The sequence below is a fragment of the Pituophis catenifer genome, unplaced genomic scaffold, assembly GCF_029215685.1.
Source record: "Pituophis catenifer annectens isolate HBS135680 unplaced genomic scaffold, rPitCat1.0.hap2 SCAF_2, whole genome shotgun sequence".
Taxonomy (NCBI): domain Eukaryota; kingdom Metazoa; phylum Chordata; class Lepidosauria; order Squamata; family Colubridae; genus Pituophis; species Pituophis catenifer.
Window position 1 is genome coordinate 12,540,392 of NW_027256882.1, and position 23,480 is coordinate 12,563,871.

Consider the following 23,480-nt stretch of genomic DNA (forward strand, 5'->3'; position numbering starts at 1 on the left):
CACACTCATGAACTTTACTACACACTCAATAGCAAAGAGAAAAGGGAAAATCACATTTATTAAAAGCTGGTAGAACATTTCCAGCATCTGAAGAAATAATAAAGTTGAAATAATGTAGAAATCGATAAAAAAACAGAACAATATTCTTTAGCTTTTGTTTATTTTTTTAAAAGCTCAATAAAGTGTCCAACTCTGGTAAAATATTAGCTGTCACTTTTGGGAACCACCTACACAAAATGTACTTGATTATTTTATTTTGACATTAAATATTCTTTTGTATTCAGGTCTGGTCTTAAAAAAATAATGTAGCACTTGGGGATGAAGATGCAGCCTAGCAAACCAGTACTTGAGGCCAGGATGGAGAAGATCTGCACAGCCACCATGTACTTCCCTTTGGTGCTCAGGTAGGTGGGCACAAAGGATATCCAGACACTGCAGAAGACCAGCATGCTGAAGGTGATCAGCTTGGCTTCGTTGAAGGCCCCAGGTAGATTCCTGGCCATAAAAGCCACCATGAAGCAGATGACAGAGAGAAAGCCCATATAGCTGAGGGCACAGTAAAACATGGTGATGGATCCTTCGTTGCATTGTTGGATGATTTCTCCAGGCTGAGAGTGCAGATCAGACTCAGGAAACGGAGGAGAAGTGCTAAGCCAACTGCTGCATATGACTATTTGGATACCAGAGCAAGAAAGGACAATAGAATTGGTCAAGCTCTTCCCCAACCATTTCTGAACTTTATTCCCTGGTTTTGTGGCCAAGAAAACCAGCACCACCGTGATTGTTTTGGCCAAGATGGAAGAAATGGCGACTGAGAAGATGATGCTGAAGGTTATCTGTCGGAGAAGGCATGTGGCTCTCCTTGGCTGGCCAATGAAGAGGAAGGAAGTGAAGAAGGAAAACAGGAGGGAGACCAGGAGGATGTAAGAGAGGTCCCGATTGTTGGCTTTGACAATTGGAGTGTCTTGGAATTTAATGAAGATTCCCAAGACAAAGGCTGTGAGGAAAGAGAGGAAGAAGGCAAATAAAGACAAGATGATCCCCAGATTCTCTTGATAGGATAGGAAGGTTTTAATCTTGGGAATACAGTGATCTCGAAGGATGTTTGGATGTCGATCTTCTGGACATTTGGTACATTTTTTTGCATCTGTAAAAAGCAAGTGTAAGATTTCTCATAAATCACATATTTTAATGTATTGGGAAATAGGAATAGCATGAATGATTGCATGTGAAGGAAATCAATAAGAAAGAAATGGGGACTGTCCTCCACTGTTCACATAGAAAATGAACTTACACCTGCTGAGTATATTTAACTTGGTTTTCAGAAATAGCAATAGCACACACACACACATATATATAACTTCACACTGAGCAGTTTACAATGCTTTGAGCAGTTTACAATGTCAGTATATTAGAATAGAATAGAATAGAATAGAATAGAATAACAGAGTTGGAAGGGACCTTGGAGGTCTTCTAGTCCAACCCCCTGCCCAGGCAGGAAACCCTACACCACTTCAGACAAATGGTTATCCAACATCTTCTTAAAAATTTCCAGTGTTGGACATTCACAACTTCTGCAGGCAAGTTGTTCCACTTATTAATTGTTCTGTCAGGAAATTTCTCCTTAGTTCTAAATTGCTTCTCTCCTTGATTAGTTTCCACCCATTGCTTCTTGTTCTACCCTCAGGTGCTTTGAAGAATAGTTTGACTCCCTCTTTTTTGTGGCAACCCCTGAGATATTGGAACACTCCTATTATGTCTCCCCTAATCCTTCTCTTCATTAAACTAGACATACACAGTTCCTGCAACCATTCTTCATATGTTTTAGCCTCCAGTCCCCTAATCATCTTTGTTGCTCTTCTCTGCACTCTTTCTAGAGTCTCAACATCCTTTTTACATCGTGGCGACCAAAACTGAATGCAATATTCCAATGGTGGCCTTACCAAGGCCTTATAAAGTGGTATTAACACTTCACGTGATCTTGATTCTATCCCTCTGTTCATGCAGCCCAGAACTGTGTTGGCTTTTTTGGCAGCTGCTGCACACGGCTGGCTCTTATCTAAATGGTTGTCCACTAGGACTTCAAGATCCCTCTCACAGTTACTACTATTGAGCAAGGTACCACATATACTGTACCTGTGCATTTTGTTTTTCTTCCCTAAATGTAGAACCTTGCTTTTTTCACTGTTGAATTTCATTTTGTTAGATAGCACCCAATGTTCAAGTCTGTCAAGATCCTTCTGTATCTTGAGCCTATCTTCTGGAGTGTTGGCTATTCCTGCCAGCTTGGTGTCATCTGCAAATTTGATGAGTTCCCCATCTATCCCCTCATCCAAGTCATTGATGAAGATGTTGAAGAGCACTGGGCCTAAAACAGAGTCCTGGGGTACTCCACTGCATACTTCCCTCCATGTAGATGCAGTTCCATTGAGGACTACACGTTGAGTGTGGTTGGTCAGCCCCAACAATCTGGGTCCTCATTTTACAGATCGAATTCCTGGATGTGGGCAGAGTCAGCCTGTAATATTGAATTCTAACCACTGTGCTACCACCACCATGAGCAAGGAAGGAGAATTTTAGACCCAAGCAACAAATCAAAAGATGTCTTTCCAGGGAAAACAACTCAATCTCAACTTTATGTCATAAAGGTGGGGAATAAATCCACTTTCACAAGGAAACCAACACTGTCAATTCAGTGATAAGACTATTATATAGATTGGATGATAAAGATAAAGGATAGGAAGGAAGCAAAATCACCATCTCAGTTACTAAACCTTTAGAAGACCAAATAGTGCTGAGAAGATGTGAGAAGAGCCCAGGAAGGGAACCCAGAATCTGAAACCAGAAGACAGTTTGATAAACTCCATAAAGTTACCATGTTTTTCAGAGTATAAGATGCTCTGGAGTATAAGATGAACCTTAGTTTTGGGGGAGGAAAAGAAGGAAAAAAAAATCTCTTTTCTTCCTGAAGTCTTACCCACCTTCCTGGGTGGAGATGGTTCCTTCTGCACAAGGAAGACAATCATAACAGCAGATGGGTTCTCCTTCCCGGGCCACTTTCACAAATCCAGGATGACAGCTTTCTACACATCTGGAAGGAGGTAGGGGCTGAGGAAAGGGAGAAAAACATTCAGAAAATAAATTTATTTCATGAAAGGAGACAAAGGTGGAAGAAGGACTTAGCGATCTGAAATTCAAGACTGAGTTTTACTTAGTTTGAATGGTATAAAAACACTGGAGCTCATCCAACAGATTCAGGTGGATGTTGCTTCCAAGTTATCCTCATTTTTTACACACTGAAAGTTTTAGATTCAGACTCTACATTTATATACACTTACTCTGTTTCAGGGGTGGGTTCTAAATTTTTTTGCTACCGGTTCTGTGGGCGTGGCTTATTTTGTGGGCATGGTTTGATGGTCATATGACAATTCTTTAGGATTTAGCAGAGGTACTGGTCTACCAGGCTTTTAACTGCTTGCAGAGCTATACCGGTCTACCCATTTGTTTTTGGAGGCACTGGTCTACTAATTTGTTTTTGGAGGCACCAGTCTACTCATTTACTACTGTAACACTCTCTACATGGGGCTCCCCTTGAAGAGTGCTTGGAGGCTCCAACTGGTCCAGAATGTGGCCGCGCGGGTGGTTATGGGGGCGACTCGGTGCACCCACGTAACACCCCTCCTGTGCGAGCTGCACTGGCTCCCGGTGGTCTTCCGAGTGCAATTCAAGGTGTTGGTCACCATCTTTAAAGCACTCCATGGCTTAGGACCAGGGTATATACGAGACCTCCTGCTGCCAGCAATAGCCTCCCACCGGCCAATACGGTCCCACAGAGAGGGGCTCTTCAGGGTGCCGTCGGCCAGACAATGCTGACTGGCGACACCCAGGGGGAGAGCCTTCTCTGTGGGGGCACCAGCCCTCTGGAATGAGCTGCCCCTTGAGATTCATCTCATCCCTGACCTACGTACCTTTCGCTGCACCTTGAAGACCCTCTTGTTCCAACAAGCCGGCCTGGCCTAATACGAATTTTAGAATGGGTGTATGTGTGTTTTAATCTATGGGCCAAATTTTTATATATTCAATTTTAAATTGTTTAAAATTTTGTATATCTATATGTGTTTTAATATGGCTGTACACCGCACTGAGTCCTTCGGGAGAAGGGCGGTATAGAAATCTAATAAATCCTAAATCCTAAATCCTAAATTTGTTTTTGGAGGCACCGGTCTACCAGACACTGGTCTACCCATTTGTTTTTGGAGGCACCGGTCTACCAGGCACTGGTCTACTCATTTATTTTTGGAGGCACCGGTCTATTCATTTGTTTTTGGAGGCACCGGCCTACCAGGCACTGGTCTACTCTTTTATTTTTGGAGGTACCGGTCTACCATCACACTGCCTTTTAACACTGATCAGCTGTAGGGCGGCCCTTTGAAGCCCCGTGGCAAAAGTTTAAACTGTTTTTTTCCTTCTAGCCGATCAGCTGGGGCTCGGGAGGCAGCGAATAGATTGGGGGCAGTGCCAAATAAAAGGTAAGAATAACGGGGTGGCAGGCAGCTCCCAAACAAAGAGAACCGGTTCGGTGACGTCATATCATCACCGCTACCGGCTCGGCCGAACCGGGCCGAACCGGGAGGAACCCACCACTGCCCTGTTTCCCCCAAAATAAGTCATCCCCTGATAATAAATCCAATCGGGCTTTTGAGTGCATGGCAATAAGGCCAAGTACTTATTTCAGGATTCAAAAAAATATAAGACACAGTGTTATTTTCGGGGAAACACGGTAATTACTCAAGGAAAAATAGAATGCTATTTTGCTTTGGCAAAATTAATCCTGTTGCCCATGAATCAAATCTAACTACATTTGACAGGACTAACAAATAATAAATAAAAAAACTAAAAACAAATACTAATAAATAATCTAGTGGGAATAATTTGGTGGGACTAATAAATAAACATGAAGAATGGCTACAGAAATTGGGTACATCTAGTCTAATGAAAAGAAGGACTAGGGGAGACATGATAGCACTGTTCCAATATCTCCTATAAAGATGAAGAGTCAAACTATTTTCCAAAGTACTAAAAGGCAAAACGAGAAACAATGGTTGGAAACTAACCAAGAAGAGAAGCAACCTGGAATTAAGGAGAAACTTCCTAACAGTGAGGATAGTAAACCAGCAGACTGGATTGCCTCCAGAAGTTGTGAGTGCTCCATCGCTGAAGGCCTTCAAAAAGAGACTGGACCACCTGAAATGATATGGGGTTTCTTGCTCGAGCGGTGGGTTGGACTAGAAAACCTCTGAGGTCCTTTTCAACTCTATTATTCTATGTTCTAATTATAATAAATACATCAGGGTATATTTCTTATAGAAAGCTAGACAAACACAGGACAAATTGATGACATTGAAAACCAGTTCCTGCCCAAAAAATGCAACCTAGTTGGTAAAAGCTTCAGCGAGCATGAAATAAACATATTCCCACCTTCAACCCCTCCATCTCAGAAGACAAATTTGGATTGATCATAAATGTGAGACCCTTCGATCCTTGTCTTTCCAGACTTCCAAACTTCACTTTCTTAACTGAGGTTTTGGAGAAAATCACCCAATTCATAAGGTCCAAGTCTGATGCCAAATCTCCATTTTCATTCAAATAAACTCCTTCTATGGAATTATTGTAAAACTGAGAACTTTGAAGGAAGGAATGAAGCTGGCATAGAAGAGAGAATGGTTGTTTTTAGAATGGATTCCCAACATTCTATGATGAGACCCTCCCTCACTTGTGCTGGGGATGGACAGAAGATCTCGCTGTCTATATACAAAATGAAGATAATCAGATTAATTTTACAAGTGAAACGAAGTAAAAAAGGAACTATATGTCCATACATTGCAGGAATATCTGAAAAGCTCAGGAGGATTTTCAACCAAGACAATATATGTACACACTTTAAACCCAAAAATACACTAAGGCAGAAGCTCTCAGAAAGAGCGCTAATGACTAGATGGCTGTAAGGAACATAAATCAGTCTATTTCAGATGTATACATGTATATGGCAAGAAAAATGAATCTAGCAAGTTTATCAGATGGATAGCATAGGGAATAAAGGTATTAGAGAATCTAGTAGTCTGCTCAAAATACTTTGGAACCTCCTCCCAGAGGGGGGCATCAGAAACAGACCATAAAGTGGGTATTTGGGGTCTCTAACAATGCTTTGAGCTCTAAGCGCATAGCACTTATAAGCAGCATCCTGAATAATGGAAAGCGAGCTTCCTATAATCTTCTCCACTGTCCACTGTCCACTGAGCTGGAAAGTTGGAATCCAATTTAATGTTTGTCTTTGAATTTTATTTTATTTTATTTTCAGGTTAAGAATATATACAGTATATAAGAACTATATATGAATATATATAGTTCTTCCATCTGTAAAACTGATTCCTATCTGCAGAAGAGCGATGTGCAGCAGAAAAGAAATACCTGCCAAGCCTTCAGTCTTGCAGACTCTGAGTTCTTCCCACCTTTGATCCTCACCCTCTTAGATCTGGATAAATAGGTTGCATGTAAGGCCCAGGCTACAGCCCAGACAGTGTTGTAAATGAAATAATTATCCAGAGACAGGATCTGATCCATCTCCTGCAAGGACACCGCCTCCAATTCTTCTCTCTCTCTGCATCGTTTCCAAACTTTCACAGAAAAGGCATCTGTGATGTAGGAGCATATAAAAGATGTCTGTGCAAGGTAAATCATGGTGGGGTAAAAATGCACAAAACTACTGCATTTTGCCATGTGGTTCCTCTTCATCAGAAAGGAAAAAATGCTATGAAGGAATTGAACGGGAAAGTCATCGTGTGCCAAGAAAATGGTAAAATCCCAGCGGATTGTTGTGATCAGGACTTTTCCTCTAACCGACTCCTTCAAAGTTTCAAATAGTTGTTGTATGATCTTTAGCCCAATATTGAATGAATAATCCTCAGCCCCATAAAGAAAGACGTTCACCTGTCTCCATTTTAGGTATGGACTAACATTTATGAACACCTCATAAATTGTTTTGGAAAAGGTTTGTGATAAAACTGGACAAATGCCATTCTTGATCAGCATGGAAGTCATTGTCCTCATGAACCTCTCCCCCTGGTCAGTATCTGGTGCCATCAGGCCAACCAAGGTCCACCTGAAATGAAGGAGCAGCCTGACCATCCCTGGGTACTGGAGTCCTTCAGCGGGGAGCATCGGGTAGAAGAAAGGAGAGTGAGTTTTATCACTTGAAGTCTGGGAAACAAAACTGTAGCTGATCTGAAAAGCAATGAAAGGTGTCATTAAATTTAAAGTCAAAGATTATTTTTAAAATTTTTAAAAATTAAAGGTCAAGAGCCTTGGTGGTGCAGCGGACTAAAGTGCTGTTAAGTAGCACTTAGCTACCAGCTGCCTGCAATTACTGAGAGTTCAAATCTCACCAGGCTCAAGGTTGACTCAACCTTCCATCCTTCCGAGGTAGGTAAAATGAGGACCTGTATTGTGGGGGCAATGAGTTGACTTTGTATAAAAAAGAACACTGCTTGGGGGCCCCCCCCGAAAGCCCTACTAAGGAGGTATATACAAAAGTATGAAGGCTATTGCTTAACGCATTGTAAGCTGCCCTGAGTCTCTGGAGAAGGGCGGCATATAAATCGAACCAATAAATAAATAAATAAATAAATAAATAAATAAATAAATAAATAAATAAATAAATAAATAAATAAATAAATAAATAAATAAATAAATAAATAAATAAATAAATACATTACATCCAAAATTAAAGAAAAGAATTCTGGCTTGAATGAAACAACAATTTGATTCCTAGCAAATGTTTATGAATTGATTTCATTGCCTTTAGCTTTGGTGGGGAATCTTTCAAACTAACAGAATCAAAAAAATGGAAGAAACCTTGGAGATTTTATAGTCCAACCCCCTGCTCAAGCTGGAGACCTTGTACCATTTTGGACACATGGTTATATCCAATGTCTTCTTCAAAACCTCCAGTGATGGAGGATCTACAATCTCTGATGGCAAGCCATTCCAGTGATTAAATCGTTTTTACTGTCAGGAAATCTCTCCTTATTTCTAGGTTGGTCATCTCCTTGATTAGTTTCCAGCTGTTGCTTCTTGTCCTGCCTGGAGGTGCTTTGGAGAATAGGAAAGAAACTCTTGGACTGTGTCCACGGTGGGAGGGAATAATCTTCTAATCCTTCCCTCCATTTGTGTATTAAGCTGTCATCCTTAATGCCTACTATGTACAGTATGTAATATCTGTGATGATCCGGGGTATGGCACAAAGGCAACACAGTCAGAGAACCGGTATTGGCACCAACTTTGGCCCCAACCTCCCATTTACTCTCCGGCCTGGAGAAATGCTCTCCCACAAACCTGCAGCAGCTTCTTTCTGCAGGTGCTCCAGTCCAAATGCTGTAAGCAGAATGACTGCAAATCAATCACTCCAGCAGGGTAAGATAATGAGTTCCAGAAATGAAGAATTCATGGCAGTAATTCCAGCAAGACAAGATAAGCACACAGAAGCACGACTATAATTCGAACAGTCAGGAGGAATGCCAGGAATGCTGGCCCCACTCTCAACACTAGATGAATTCAGCATTTGTTCTCAACAAATACTCTTCCCAACTGCCTCTCCTTTAAACTCCATCCCCAGGTGTGCCTTGTGAAGGGAATCGGGGCCCTTTCCTTTCTCGTAAGCCACACAACCCACTTTGCTCTCTTCTGCGTTCTTCCCTGCGTGCCCTAGGATGAGGAGGGGGTGGGCCTTGGTTTTCATCTGAACATCCTCTCCCTTGTTCTACCTCTCCCCTTCTCTGCCCAGCCTGGCTTTGCCACTCTCCCGCTCTCTGTAAGCTGTTTGTCTTCTGTCTGAGATTCAGACTCCAACGGGGGCATGACAATATCACTCTTTTGTTCACTTTTAATAGAGGACTTTAATAGAGAGAATGTGACATGACTAATTTTTTTCTTCCCAGAACACACACACCTGTGGAACTTTGTAGATCCCCGATAAGGTTGAAATTTGGGTAGAAATATCTATTTCAGCCCCTTCTAGGAGAGCCACTACATTTCTCTGTCTTCCACAGCTGTAGTTGGGAACATTGGCTTCCCCATCCGAAAGTAGGTCCACCAAAGCATCCGAAGTCAGTTGTGCACTGAAATATTGTTCATAAATATTATAAGCCAGGGTGATGTTGGGCAAGAGATTGGGATCCTTGTTGATCTCCTGGACAGCAAAAAGGAAGGAGAGCTTTTTCCAATATTGTGGGAATGCTCTCCTGCAAATATCAACATATTAGAACACAATAAATAAAAAGCCTTTTATTTCACCTTTTAAATTATAAAATGCATAATTGACTCAGGTCCATTCTTTCTGAATAAATTACAATATTTTAAAAAATTACCTTAAAAATAAACAATAAACTGTTTATTAATAAAAGTCATCAGATCAATTTCAGACAGGATATCAGTTTGTGATGGAAGTTACTTTCTGCAATGCTTAACATCGAAGTTTGATCAACCAATGGAAGAGAAGTTGTCTTCAGAAGTTGTGGGAGCTTCATCACTGGAAGCTTTCAAGAAGAGACGGGACTGCCATCTGTCAGAATTAGTATACAGTCTCCTGCTTGGATGTGGAGGGGGGTTGGACTAGATGACCTACAAGGTCCCTTCCAACTCTGTTATTCTGTTATCTATTATCTTCTATATAAAATATGGAATTATTAAACCCTAAAGTTGGGAAGGCTACTTAGAGCACCATCCTGAGCTTTAGACACAAACACACATTAAGGAGTAGCTGTGACTGTTAGAAAGAAAATATGTTCCCTGGAGAAATTTAGATTTTGAAGTCCTTGAGTGGAGACTTAGCTGACGTTGAAATCATTGCATGATTAAGAAACCAGGAATCTTAGGAGATGACCAGGCTGAGCCTGAGGGAGGGGTCAAACATGTCATCAGTCTTGAATCCCTTCACACCCTCCAGATATCTAAGTCCAGCCCACCGTGAATTCTGTTCACTCTTATCTACTGCCAATTTGCCTTGACCATTCTTAGTTCAGATATTTATAGCAAGCTACCATGGAATAACAGAATAATGGAAGGGACCTTGGGGTTTTTTTAGTCCAACTGTCTGCTCTAGCAGGAATCCCTATACTGTATCAGATAATTGGTTCTCCAATCACTTCTTGAAAACCTCCAGTGTTGGGGCATCTACAACATCTGGAGAGGCAAGTCGTTCCACTGATTAATTGTTCTAATTGTCAGGAAATTCCTCCTTAGTTCTCTCCATGTCTTCTTGTTCTGCCTTCAGGTGCTTTAGAGAATAAGTTGACCCCCCCCCTTCTTTCTGACAGCCCCTTAGATATTGGAACATTGCTCTCGTGCCACTCCTAGTCCTTCTTTTCCTTGAACTAGACATACCCAGTTCCTGCAACCGCTCCTCTTACATTTTAGCCTTTTTTTAATTAAAAAGTTTTATAAGAAATACAAACATTTTCTCCCCCCACCCTTTCCCCCTCCCCCCTTCCCCCCCACCCCCTCCCTAGACTTCCCAGAACAGGCACAGGGTATAGCATTCACAAACATAAAACTAAGATATGATAACAAATTATTGCATTCATATTCTCCCTAGGTCTTTAACTCCTTATAGCTCAAAAACTATAAACATAAACTACTTAAAAATATTTCATTCATAAGCTATATGAATCTTCTTGTTCGGATACTTTTTTTGCATATAGTCAATCCATCTTCTCCATTCTGATATGTATCTTTCATTTGAATGATCTTTAAGATATGATGAAATTTTTGCCATCTCAGCCAGATTTTAGCCTTCAGTCCCCTAGTCATCTTAGTTGTCTTTTCTGCACTCTTTCTAGAGTCTCAACATCTTTTTTATATATTCCTGGTTTCTTGCACCTGAGAGAATCATTTCAAAATGCAATCATACACGTTTGGAAATTCCATGACTTAACAAATTCCTGTCTGTCCATATTATCAGTAAATTTGGGTTTCAATGGAAGAAACCCTCATTTTCAATGGAGGAGAAAAATATAGCATTCCTGCATTTTTGTGTCCATGTTGATCCTTTTATGGAACAAGGGAAGGATAGACGGGACCACCCACCCTCTCTTCTCCATCCACAGTCTAGCTCTACTTGGCTGATATCACAGAAAGTGAGATTAGGGATAACTAAAGTAAGAGATTAAGCGATTTGTAGCTTCCTAAGACTGGAAGATAACTGCAATGCAATGAACGTAGATTCACTTACCACAATAATTGATTCAAAGGACTTGTGTTAAAACTCAATAGGTGAAACTTAGCCCTTGTTGCAGAGTATATGCCATCAATGAAAAACTCCCCTGCCCTATAATGATTCTTGGGGTTCACCCCTTCCTTCATCAGAGTCAGGAGACATTTAGCCTTCAGATTCATACAGGCTCCTTGGGGCCACAGCAGAAGCAGAAGCAGCAACATGACTTGTGTGTCTGACTGAGCCGCCAGCCCTGTTCTTGCTTAGAATAAAGTTTGAGAAGATTGTATAAACTGTAGAAGCTTCAAGGGCTTTTCTAATCAAGATAAGGTCCAGCCAAGGCTTCACAACTGAAGGGGAGATGCAGGACCACAGTCCCTGCTTACATGAAAAAGCTCCCCTTACTTCTTTCTCCAGAATCATTTATGCACCCACAATTTTCCAGTGTCATGAAATCAGCCAATAAAGTTTTGTCTGGCATTGAGGGGGAAAACATGTTGTTGACATCTGTTGTCAAATTTTCTAAACTTTGCAGAGAAGTCTCTAGAGATTAAGCATCAGGACAACAAGTAAATCACTACGATTTGGAAAATTGTAAGGTGGAAAGACATTGCTTCTCTGAACTTTGAATGAGTCAACAGGCAAATACACAAAGGGAGAAGTCATGGGGTTCAAACTCTGAAGATGAGCCATGGGAGTAAGCCAGAAGAAGCTGGATCCAAACTTTTGTAAAAAAAATATAATCAATATCAAGAGATGGTTTAGTATAGATGTGAACAATCGCACATCAGTATGAACTTAGTTGGTCTTAATTTATAGTGGATTGTGATTTTATTTGTCAAGTTAGGCAAGCATCTGCTGAGATGGATGGTTGCTCATCTGTTGAATGCACCTTTAACAAAATAATAGAGTTGGAAGGGAATTTGGAGGTATCTTTGCCAACCCCTTGCTCAAGCAGGAGACCCTATTCTAGGCAATATTTCAGACAAATTTCTTCATTTCTTGTTTCAGTTTGAGACTCTGAGCAAATAACAACAGCACATCCATCATAAAACACATAAGTATAAAACAATATAAGAAAGAAGAAAGGAGAAAGAAGAGTTGAAAAGACCCAGCTTGGGCTGGGAACCGTATTCCAAAAGTTGGATGCGGGAAAATGGGCAGGTAGATATGGTGGGACAGGAGGCAGGAGGGTGCTTTGGCCCCATACATAGAGTTGCACAAAGGAAAGTAGGAAGGTTGCTCAATTCCAATTGATCCCAAGAAGGAGGAGGGGAAGAAGAAACCCAGGTAGGTAGTCCAGATCAGTGAGCACACAGAAGTCCTTCTGGAGCCCAGTGGAGGAACCTTTGGCCACTACCAGGAGCATAGCAAAATCTAAACCCTCAACAGGAAAAATCCCCAAATGACAAATAAAACCTGTAGGTTTTAACTCGGTGATGATGCACTGGGTGCCCCTCTCTCAGTGCATATAATTGTCTATGAGGCCTTTCCTGGCATAGATCTTGGTGATTTCAGGCAGTGCACCTCTACAACCTTTTTAGTGATTGTGCCTGGCCTGGAGAGCATCATTTGAGATCAGATTAGCCTTAATTCTGGTGGCCTTTCAGATGGTTGAGAAGACCTGCTTATGTAACCGGGCTGGGGGTTGGGGCAGAAGAAGTGATGCAGGGAGGTCACAAGGCAGTGATGAAATCCAATTTTTTTTTTACTACCAGTTCTGTGGGCATGACTTGGTGGGCATGGCTTGGTGGCCATGGCAGGAGAAGGATACTGGGAAATCTCTATTCCCACCCCATTCCAGGGGAAGGATACTGCAAAATTCCCATTCTCATCCCACTCTGCGGCCAGCCAGAGGTGGCATTTGCTGGTTCTCCGAACTGCTCAAAATTTCCATTACCGGTTCTTCAGAACCTGTCAGAACCTGGTGGATTTCACCCCTGTCACAAGGTGTCATACAACCCATGAGAAGATTCTGTTGTGGATTGGCTGTTGATTTGTGCTTATTGTGACGTTATTTTATCTTTCTAATTTTTGACATGAGCAATTGATCCCTATTAGGATGCAACAAGCAAGCAATTGTTGCTTTTATTGATTGTTAGTTATACCTCCTCCAAAATCCTATAAAAGTCGTGAGGAAATCTTTTGCTCAGAATGAATTGCATTATCACTTTCATTTCAGTTCTGCAAGTGCAGTTTTAAGTTATTTCTTTGAGGAAAAGAATAATTATTCACAATTCTTGCACATGAGTGAACATGGATACGCCTGGCACAATGGTTTAAAAGCTAGAGCCTTTACAAGCATTCATATGCAGAGATTCTCTATGCTTAAGAATAAAGGAAAGACAAAGAGGTAAATAGTGTTTATTTAAAATATGCACCAAGACAAATTCCTTGTGTGTCCAATCACACTTGGCCAATAAAAAGATTCTATTCTATTCTATTCTATTCTATTCTATTCTATTCTATTCTATTCTATTCTATTCTATTCTATTCTATTCTATTCTATTCTATTCTATTCTAAAAAAGTAGCATATTTCTATCACAATTTGGGATTTTTGTTCATTTTCTTATAACCATTAGATTATCAAATACTGTTACTCAAATTTACCTAGTCATATTCTTGAGAAATAGCCCCCGAACAGTTCATTTTTTTCCATTTATTTAATCACCAGATGCTCTTTTGCATTCAGGTGTGGTCTTAGCAGAATGATGTAGCACTTAGGGATGAAGATGCAGCCCAACAGGCCAGCGCTGGAGGCCAAGATGGAGAAAATCTGCACGGCCACCACGTACTTCCCCTTCGTGCTCAGATAGGTGGGCACAAATGACACCCAAACAGTGCAGAAGACCAGCATGCTGAAGGTGATCAACTTGGCTTCGTTGAACGCACCAGGGAGGTTCCGGGCCAGGAAAGCCACTGTAAAGCAGATAGCAGCCAGGAAGCCCATGTACCCGAGGGCAACATAAAACATGGCAACACAGCCTGCATTGCATTGCAGAACTATTTCTCCAGGTTGAGATTGCTTATCAGAACTAGGAAATGGGGGAGAGACTCCCAACCAGGTGGAACAAATTATAACTTGAACAGTGGAAGAACAAAGGATGATTGAATTGGCCAAACTCTTTCCCAGCCATCTCCTCACTCTGTTTCCTGGCTTTGTGGCCAGGAAGGCCAATACCACTGTGACCGTTTTGGCCAAGAGAGAAGACACGGCAACTGAGAAGATGATGCTGAAAGCTGTTTGTTGGAGAAGGCAAGTGGCTTTGGTTGGTTGGCCAATGAAGAGGAAGGAAATCAAGAAGGAAAAGAGGAGAGAGACCAGAAGGGTGAAGGAGAGATCCCGATTGTTGGCTTTGACAATGGGAGTTTCTAGAAATTTAATGAAGATTCCTAACATAAGGCCTGTGGTTATGGCCAAAAACATGGCAATGGAAGCCAGGATGATTCCTAAATCATCTTTGTAAGACAGGAAATTGATCTTTTTAGGGATACATTGATCTCGATATTTATTGGGATGCTGATCTTCAGGACATCTAGTGCATTGTTCTGCATCTGCAGAGATGATGAAGAAGAAGAAGAGGAACATTGGTTTAATTTATTCATACTGCTTGCTTCACAATACCTCATTGTAGTTTTGAATTTTGTGAAAGTATATAGATACACAAAAAGAGAAAAGGAAACTATGAAGGAATCTATTTATGTAAATATTTGGTGATGAATGGAGAAATTTCCTTTCAAAAGTGACATAGAAGGAAGACATTCATTGGAAGAAGACATGCTCCATCAATGGTTGCCTACAACAGGTGTCATATCTCTTCAGATACAGTCAAACTAATTACAAAACATTTATTGATCCTGTAAGTTGGAAAAATATCTTCCTTTTGGTTTCTCTCCTCACTTTTCCCTCATCAATTTGATTCATCCTAAATCTGTATTAATTTGACTTTTTTGAGAGATATTTCACTTCATTGAAAAATCCTTTTTTAAAAAAATATCATTCTATGTTTTCATTGCCCATTTCTCCTTTTTTATCTGACAGTTTTGCATAACTTCTGTATATTCTTTTCACCATAATCATAATTATCATATCAAGTTAGGACCAAGGGAATAGATTTCATTGTACCTAAATTTTTATTGAAATGTATTTATCTAAAAATAATTAAAATAAACCATGTGTCAACTTGCAAAGCTTCAAGTTGCCATGAGCAGGAGGGAGGGAGAACTGAAGTGAATTCCATACATTCTTCTGACCGCAATCAGAAGGAGGGTGTTAGGTTTCACAGCCAGCCAAAGTCGTTAATTGGAGAATGTGATTTATGACATGGCCAGGGAGGAGGGGAGAGACAGGGTCATAGGGGAACGTAAATCTACGTAGGATTAGTCTTAACTGCATCCCAGTATTGCCGGAATGGTGCTCCTAATAAATGATTATATTTCCTTTGAAGTTTGGATCATGGCTCATGAATTAATTAGGGCATCTTTCGGAAACTTGACACCATGCACATTAATAAAATGAAGAAAAACAACAATGGGAGAATATAAAAAAACACTAAAATTATAATTTTTTTAAAAAAGAGAACAAAGGAACCTCCAGCCCAGTGGTGGGATTCAGCCAGTTCACACCACTTCGGGAGAACCGGTTGTTAACTTTCTGAGCAGTTTGGTGAACTGGTTGTTGGAAGAAATCATTAGGGCAGAGAACCGGTTGTTAAATTCTTTGAATCCCACCACTGCTCCAGCCAATAGTATATTTATACAAAACAATTGGCATTTTTTGATTTTTTAAAAAGAGCTTTTGTGGACCTATATAAAAGAAGCAATTTGGATCATTAGCAGGTTTAGAATAATAAACAAAAGACAAAGATTTTGAAGTTCTAAGACCAAACAGAATTGAAAAATAAAATAGATTTTGAGATTGAAAAGAAGGTAATATATTTGAGTATGGAATAAACATAAGCTCATAGGATACATGCATAGGAAGCACTTTATAGATGAGGAATGATTAAGTAATAATGGTTAATCAATCTACATGTACTAGAGTTTTTTCAAGGGGATTGGAAAAGGAAATCAAGAGGAGATTCACGATAGAAGGATGTCCATATCAATGGTTTACTTATGTACAGTTAACAAAAAGTTTAAAGTATCTGAAAGATTTTATGATTTTGAACAAAGCATAAATTTGAAATAGAATTACCGGTATGTACTAATGATAAACATGGAATTGATAAATGTATAAACTTTTGGTGAAATATGAGACAAAAGAACAAGTGAAAGAATGTATGATAATATACATTTTTACTGTAATATACAAATGACCAATGGGAAAATAAGTCATTGAAAGGATTGAAATTTACATTATATTTTGTTGATTGACATTTGTCAGTCAATAGGCGTGCTGATTTGCCACTGGCTGATCAGGTACAACACATAGAACAGCTTGGAAGAATAAACCGATAGTGACCGAGTCAGATTGGATCCTGCAACATCATCCTGGGACACATATATTTACACACATATATTTAATCTCAGGCTCTATTACACCCCAGATAATCCTAGTGAATTTGATTGTGGATATTCAGCCAAACAAAAGAAGTAAAGATCCAGCTTTAGAAAAAAACATTTTTTTGGACTCATCTACCTTCCTTGGTGGAGATGGTTCCTTCTGCACAAGGAAGACAGTCATAGCAGCAGATGGGCCTCCCTTCCTGAGCCACTTTCATAAATCCAGGAGGACAGCTTTCCACACATCTGGAAGGAGGCAAGGGCTGGGCAGAGAAGGAAAGCAACAACATCCAAAACATGATTTATTGTACTTCCTAAAATAGGTAACAGCAAAAGTTTGGGGATCTCCAGTTCAAGGCTTAGCTTTGCTAGATTTTTCCTATCAAAACTTAGAGCTCATCGAACTGATTTGGCTGCTTGCAGTTTGCCTATTTACAGAAGAAAAAGCATCAAGGCAAAGGAAACGAAAAACAGAATGAAACCATAATGGTAAACAAGGGATGAGCTTTCTTGATCTATTTAAATATTAAGAATAGGTTTGCATGAAATAACAAATCTATTAATAAAAGTACAGAACAGTAGAATTCAATTATAAATATATTTATAATAAGAATAAAAGAGCCACGGTGGCGCAGTGTTTAGAATGCAGTACTGCAGGCTACTTCTGCTGACTGCCGGCTGCCTGCAATTTGGCAGTTCGATTCTCACCAGGCTCAAGGTTGACTCAGTCTTCCATCCTTCCGAGGTGGGTAAAATGAGGACCCAGATTGTTGGGGGCAATAGGCTGACTCTGTAAACAGCTTAGAGAGGGCTGTAAAGCACTGTAAAGCGGTATATAAGTCTAAGTGCTATTGCTATAAAAGTTATATTGACTTCCAACTTTTTTGTGCAGTAAAATACAAAATAAAATTTAGAGCCTCAACTTTTTACTTTTACAAACTTATTTTTACAAAATTTACTTTTACAAAATTATTAGCCATTGCTAAAGCAACAAACTAATCTAATTAGCAAAACCCAAAGTCAATCAATCAATCAATCAATCAATCAATCAATCAATCAATCATAATAGAGCTGGAAAGGATCTTGGAGATCTTCTAGTCCAACCCCCTTCTCAAGCAGGAGACCCTACACCATTTCAGACAAGTGGCTGTCCAGTCTCTTCTTAAAATCCTCCAGTGATGAAGTCCCTACAACTTCTGAAGGCAACTTCTGTTCCACTGATTAATTGTCCTCACTGTTAGGAAGTTTCTTCTCAATTCCAGGTTGCTTCTCTCCTTGATTAATTTCCATCCATTGTTTCTTGTCCTGCCCTCTGGTGCTTTGGAAAATAAATTGACCCCCTCCTCTTCGTGGCATCCCCTCAAATACTGGAATACTGCTATCATGTCCCTCTTAGTCCTTCTTTTCTCTAGACTAGCCAAACCAAAATCATCTAACCGTTCTTCATATATTTTAGTCTCCAGGCCTTTAATCAAAAGAGCCTTGGTAGTACAGAGGTTTAAGGCACCCTGTTATTAAAGCTGGTTATTAAGACCAGCTGCCTGCAATTATTGCAGGGTTCGAATCTCACCAAGGCTCAAGGTTGACTCAGCCTTCCATCCTTTCTAAGGTAGGTGAAATGAGGACCCAGTTTGTGGGGGCAATAAGCTGACTTTGTATAAAAATATACAAAAGGATGAAGGCTATTGCTGAGCACATTGTAAGCCGCCCTGAGTCTTCGGAGAAGGGCGGCATATAAATCAAATTAAAAAAAAAATCATCTTAGTTGCTCTTCTTTGTTTTCCAAAGTCTCCATATCATTTTTGTAACGTGGTGACTAAAGCTGGATGCAGTATTCCAAGTGTGGCCATACTAAGGCTTTATAAAGCGGTACTAATACTTCACGTGAAGTACCATAACAAATTCCAGATAAGAATAAAATGTATTTTGAAGCCCAGGTGGAATATCGGAGAGTAACTCAGCTTTTGAATATGGAGAAAATAGTTGAGCACAGCTGGGGACTCAAGAGAACAAATAATGGGGGATAGAAGGATGAGGTTACCTAAAGTTCAAAGAACCAGTTCCTGACAAATAATCTCAACTGAAGGATAGCATATCCTTTGGGCACAAAGATTCATCTAAACAATAAGAATAATTCAAGTGACTTCAAACCTATAACTGGAGGCAGCATGCCTCATGTAAATATGGATTTTGGAGGAAGGAAAGAGCTGTCTGAGAATTAAGAGAGAATTTAGGAAACGTAATCAGTGATCTGCTTTACCTCATTGAGCCATTTGGGCCACGCAATGGCCTGTTGGTTGATTCTGAGTTTGGGCTCCAGGGACTCCTGTCTGGAGAGACTCCCAAATTTTATACTGACAACTGAACGATTAGGAAATTTCAGCCAGTCGACAAGGTCAAAATCAGCTGCCAGCTCTCCATTCTGATCCACATACACGTGGTTGGTGGAAGAGTTGTAAAACTGGGTTGCTTGGAGAAAAGGGTGAAGCTCGAATGGGAAAGAAAACAGAAAAAGAAAAAGTTATTTCGACATGGTTCAAAATTGTTCATTCTCAGACTAATGAACTTGCAGGAGACAACTTCTGGGTTAGAAGCGAAGAGATCCAGCACTTCCCTGCTTCATAGAAGGGCAGTGACGAAGAAGAGAAAAAAAGCTTAGCCATAACATCTTTGGAGACAAACTAAATCATTGTGCTTTTAGAATTTTTCTCCCTCCCTCCACCCCAATCTCTCTCCCTCTCCCTCTCCCTCCCTCCTTCCCTCCCTCCCTCCCTCCCTCTCTCTCTCATATCTATTTTATGTTTCTCTCTCTTTTTCATCTATCTCTTACCTATCAAGTATCTTTCTATCTTCTCTCTATATATATATATCATCTCTCTCTCATCTCATCTCTCTCTCTCTCTCTCTCTCTCTCTCTCTCTCTCTCCATCCATCCATCCATCTTTATCATCTCTATCCTTTATCTAACTTTTATTTTGCTAGCCTTAAAAGTGGATTCAGTCATTGACCAAGTGTCTTATAATTCTACCCTGTACAAATAGGATTAAATCAAATATGACCAGGTAAAAACAGATATTACATCCACAAATTGAATACAGTAACAGTAAATTGGTATTATGTTGAGGAACCATAAAACTTAAATAAACTCATTCAAGGAAAGAACCTCTCTCAGTATTGACTTGCTTTCCTGCATCCTTGTAACATAAAGGCAGGGTCAACCTTTGGTGAGATGCTGTTCCAAAGAGGGAGGGGGGTTTATTTATTTATTTATTTATTTATTTATTTATTGGTTCAATTTATATGCCACCTTTCTCCAGAGACTCAGGGCGGCTTACAATGCATTAAGCAATAGCCATCATACTTTTGTATATACCTGCTTAGTAGGGCTTTTGGCCCCCGCTAAGCGGTGTTCTTTTTATTTTTATTTTTATACAAAGTCAGTTTATTGCCCCCACAATCTGGGTCCTCATTTTACCTACCTCGGAAGGATGGAAGGCTGAGTCAACCTTGAGCCTGGTGAGATTTGAACTCGCAATAATTGCAGGCAGCTGGCAGCTAAGTGCTACTTAACAGCACTTTAGTCCGCTGCACCACTTTTGAGAACTATGTATGCTTGCGGAGAAAGAACCTGGAGAACCTAATTGGGCAGGCAGATATTCTAGGGAAAAGACAGCTTCAAAGAGTGCTAACTCAAACATTAAAAAAAAAAAAAAGGATATTTAGAATGCATCTAAAACCCTACAGTAATCTGTGGAGGTCTCTGCATGTGCTCAGATTATGGGAAGATTGGGGGAATAGAGGTGGAGTTGTCTATGCTTGGGAAAAATAAATACCTGCCATGGCCTCAGCTTTTCAGCATCTAACCTCTTCTTATGCAACACCATCATTCTCTTGGAGCTGGATGAATATGCAGCATTTATGGAGGTTGCAACATTCCACACAGCACTGTAGATGTTGTAAGTGTCTAAAGCCAAGGTTCTTTCAATCATTCCTTGGGGCAGAATTTCAACTTCCTCTTTCTCTCGGCATCTGGTCCAGCCTTTCACAGCCAAAGGATGCTTTGCATACGAACATAGAAAAGCATCATTTGCAAATTTCTTCATTAAACCATAAAAAAATTCGAAATCATCGTATTTTGTTCTTTTCTCAGTCTGGATGAGAAAGGAAAAAATGCTATGGGTGTATTTGAAAGTTAGCGGAGAATATGTCATCTCAAAAGTGAGGTCCCACAAAACAGTTGTGACCCAGACTTTCCCGACACTGGGCTTTGTCAGGGACCCAAGAATATGTTGTATAATGTATATTCCTTCTATGAAGGATAGAGCTTCAGCATAATAAAGGTATACATTGATCTGGCTCCACTGAAGGAAATGTATGGAATTAAGCATCATTTTTTGGGTATCTAGTGAGATTATTTTGGAGAAAACAACACAGATATTATTCTGGGTGAGCACTGGCTTAAAAGTTCTGATGAACTTCTCTCCATCGTTGGTGTCAGCAACAACAAGACCGATCAATGTCCATTTGAAATACTGAAGCAATGCAACAATTCCCGGGTACTGGACCCCTTCTTTGGGGACTGACTCATAGAAAAAAGGAAAATAGGTCTTATCACTGAGTGATGGCGAAGCAAAAGCATAGCTGACCTGAAAAAAATAAAGAGACTCATTTTATTTTGTGTGAATTGACTGTCAAACTATGTGTGACCCCAAAAATAGTGTAACAATTAGAATGATTGCATGATGTTCTATGTTTGAGTAGAAAAAAATTAAAGACATGAATATAGGTTGTTCTTTCTCCCCCTTCCCATTACTTACTGGGCAAGAAAGTATATGAAAAGAAATCTTGGATCCCAAGGGGAACATGAGCCAAAAGTGTGATTCTAGTGCATTGAGAAAATTCCATTGTGGTCCTGGGTGGCATCAATGGGCATGTGAGCAACAGAGTGGTCAATGCCTGGAATGCACTACCTGACTCTGTGGTTTCATTCCCAAACTCCCATAACTTTAACCTTAAATTGTCTACTGTTGACCTCACCCCATTCCTAAGAGGTCTGTAAGGGGCGTGCATAAGCGCACCGACAAGTGTGCCTACCGTCCCTGTCCTAATGTCCCCATTTATTCGTATTCATTTCCCGTATTCATAATCATGTTTATACTTATATCTGTTATCTTATACATGTTTGACAAATAATAAATAAATAAAAATCAATCAATCAATCAACAGGCAGGCAAGGTCAACAGAAAGTATAGTTCCCTTTCATTCTGTTTCAAATGACAGCTAAATATCAGACACTAATTTTTTGGAAGGACATTGACAAACTAGAGGAGAGCAAATCAAGATGTTAAGAAGCTGGAAATGGTTGGAGGTATAAGGTATGTTTACCCTGGATGAAGAAGACTATAGGCACCATTGTATGAAGGACTGTGTGTGAAAGACAGGACAGAATTGTTTGGATTCAATGGGGGAAGACAAAACAAGAAGCTTACAGTGGAGAAGATTTTAGCTGGATGTCCTAGTGTAGGAGCTGTCCAACTGTGGAAAAAGCCACCTCAGAAGGTAGAGATCCTTTGCTAGAGATATTTCAAGATAGCCTAGGTGATTGTATATGGGGTACTAGATTCCTGCAATGGACTACATAATCCTCTCAAATCTTTCCAACCTTCCAACTCTGTGACTCTTTGATTCTTACTGCCAAGAAGATCCATTGGTGGGATTGTTGCAGACTGCTCAGCTCCCCTGACTGGTCCCATCAGGGAAAGGGCTTTCCTATAGCCCATTTTAGCCCCTAATCTGGATTGAGTCCCTGCTACATATTGGGATTGCTTCATTAGCCTGGACCACTGTGTCACTCTTGATTCTTCCATTATCCCACTATTCCCTATTATTTCCACAGGGGGAAAAAAAATCTTTTTTTGAAAATCTATGCAAAAACAAAACAACAAGAACACACACCTGTAACCTTTGAATAGAATTCAATCAGCAACTAATTGCAAAGAAACATACTTGTGGAATTTTGTAGGTGCCCAACATGGTTGAAATCTGAGTTGAGTATTCAGAGTTGGTCCCTTCGAGAACCACCAATGTACTTGTTGACTTTCTACAGCTGTAATTTGGGATGTTGGCTTCCCCAGCTGAAAGGAGCTCCAGCAGAACAGCTGAAGTCATTCTTGGATCGAAATAATTGTCATGGATGGTATAGCCCAGGGTGATGTTAGGTAAGAGGAGGCGATTGTGGTTGACCTCTTGGATGGCAATCTGGAAAGACAGGAGCTTCCAGTACATCATGGAACCTTTCCTGAAATATATCACATTGTTATTTGATTTGGAGGAGATTTGTAGATAATTTTAGAAGATTTAGAGAAGAGCATGGACACAACCAGACATAAGAATGTTATTCTGAGGTGGCTTTGATCCACCTCCATGGAGACCAAGGCAGTATAGAAGGGAAAATGCAGTCACCGAACCAATCTCATTCTCAAGGCCAGATCAAAAGTATAAAATGATGGTCACATCATCAGCTACCTTCCAGGGAGAGGATGCTTAGATATTTCCAAGGCTGGAGTTCAGTAGAATCACCCAGCAGAACCCTGCCATTCTCTCCAGACGTGTGAAACCCCTGTCTCTATTTTGTCAGTTGCTTATTCCTGAACTCTTTGAAGTCCAACTAGGACAGAAATGTGTATAAAGCCCCAAGAAAAGAGCACA

General features: G+C 40.2%; 1 protein-coding gene and 1 pseudogene across 1 annotated transcript; both read right to left on the reverse strand.

Annotated features, from left to right (window-relative positions):
- Positions 1-227: 227 nt before the first annotated feature.
- LOC139309853 (vomeronasal type-2 receptor 26-like) lies at positions 228-11,959 on the reverse strand (annotated as a pseudogene).
- A 1,967-nt stretch (positions 11,960-13,926) lies between these two features.
- LOC139309279 (vomeronasal type-2 receptor 26-like) lies at positions 13,927-23,060 on the reverse strand. Its single transcript, XM_070933333.1, has 5 exons — positions 22,779-23,060; positions 20,606-21,418; positions 19,033-19,260; positions 16,909-17,035; positions 13,927-14,822 (listed from the first exon to the last, which is right to left on the reverse strand). Exons 1-5 carry the CDS (start codon positions 23,058-23,060, stop codon positions 13,927-13,929), a joined length of 2,346 nt encoding a protein of 781 aa, XP_070789434.1.
- Positions 23,061-23,480: the final 420 nt, after the last annotated feature.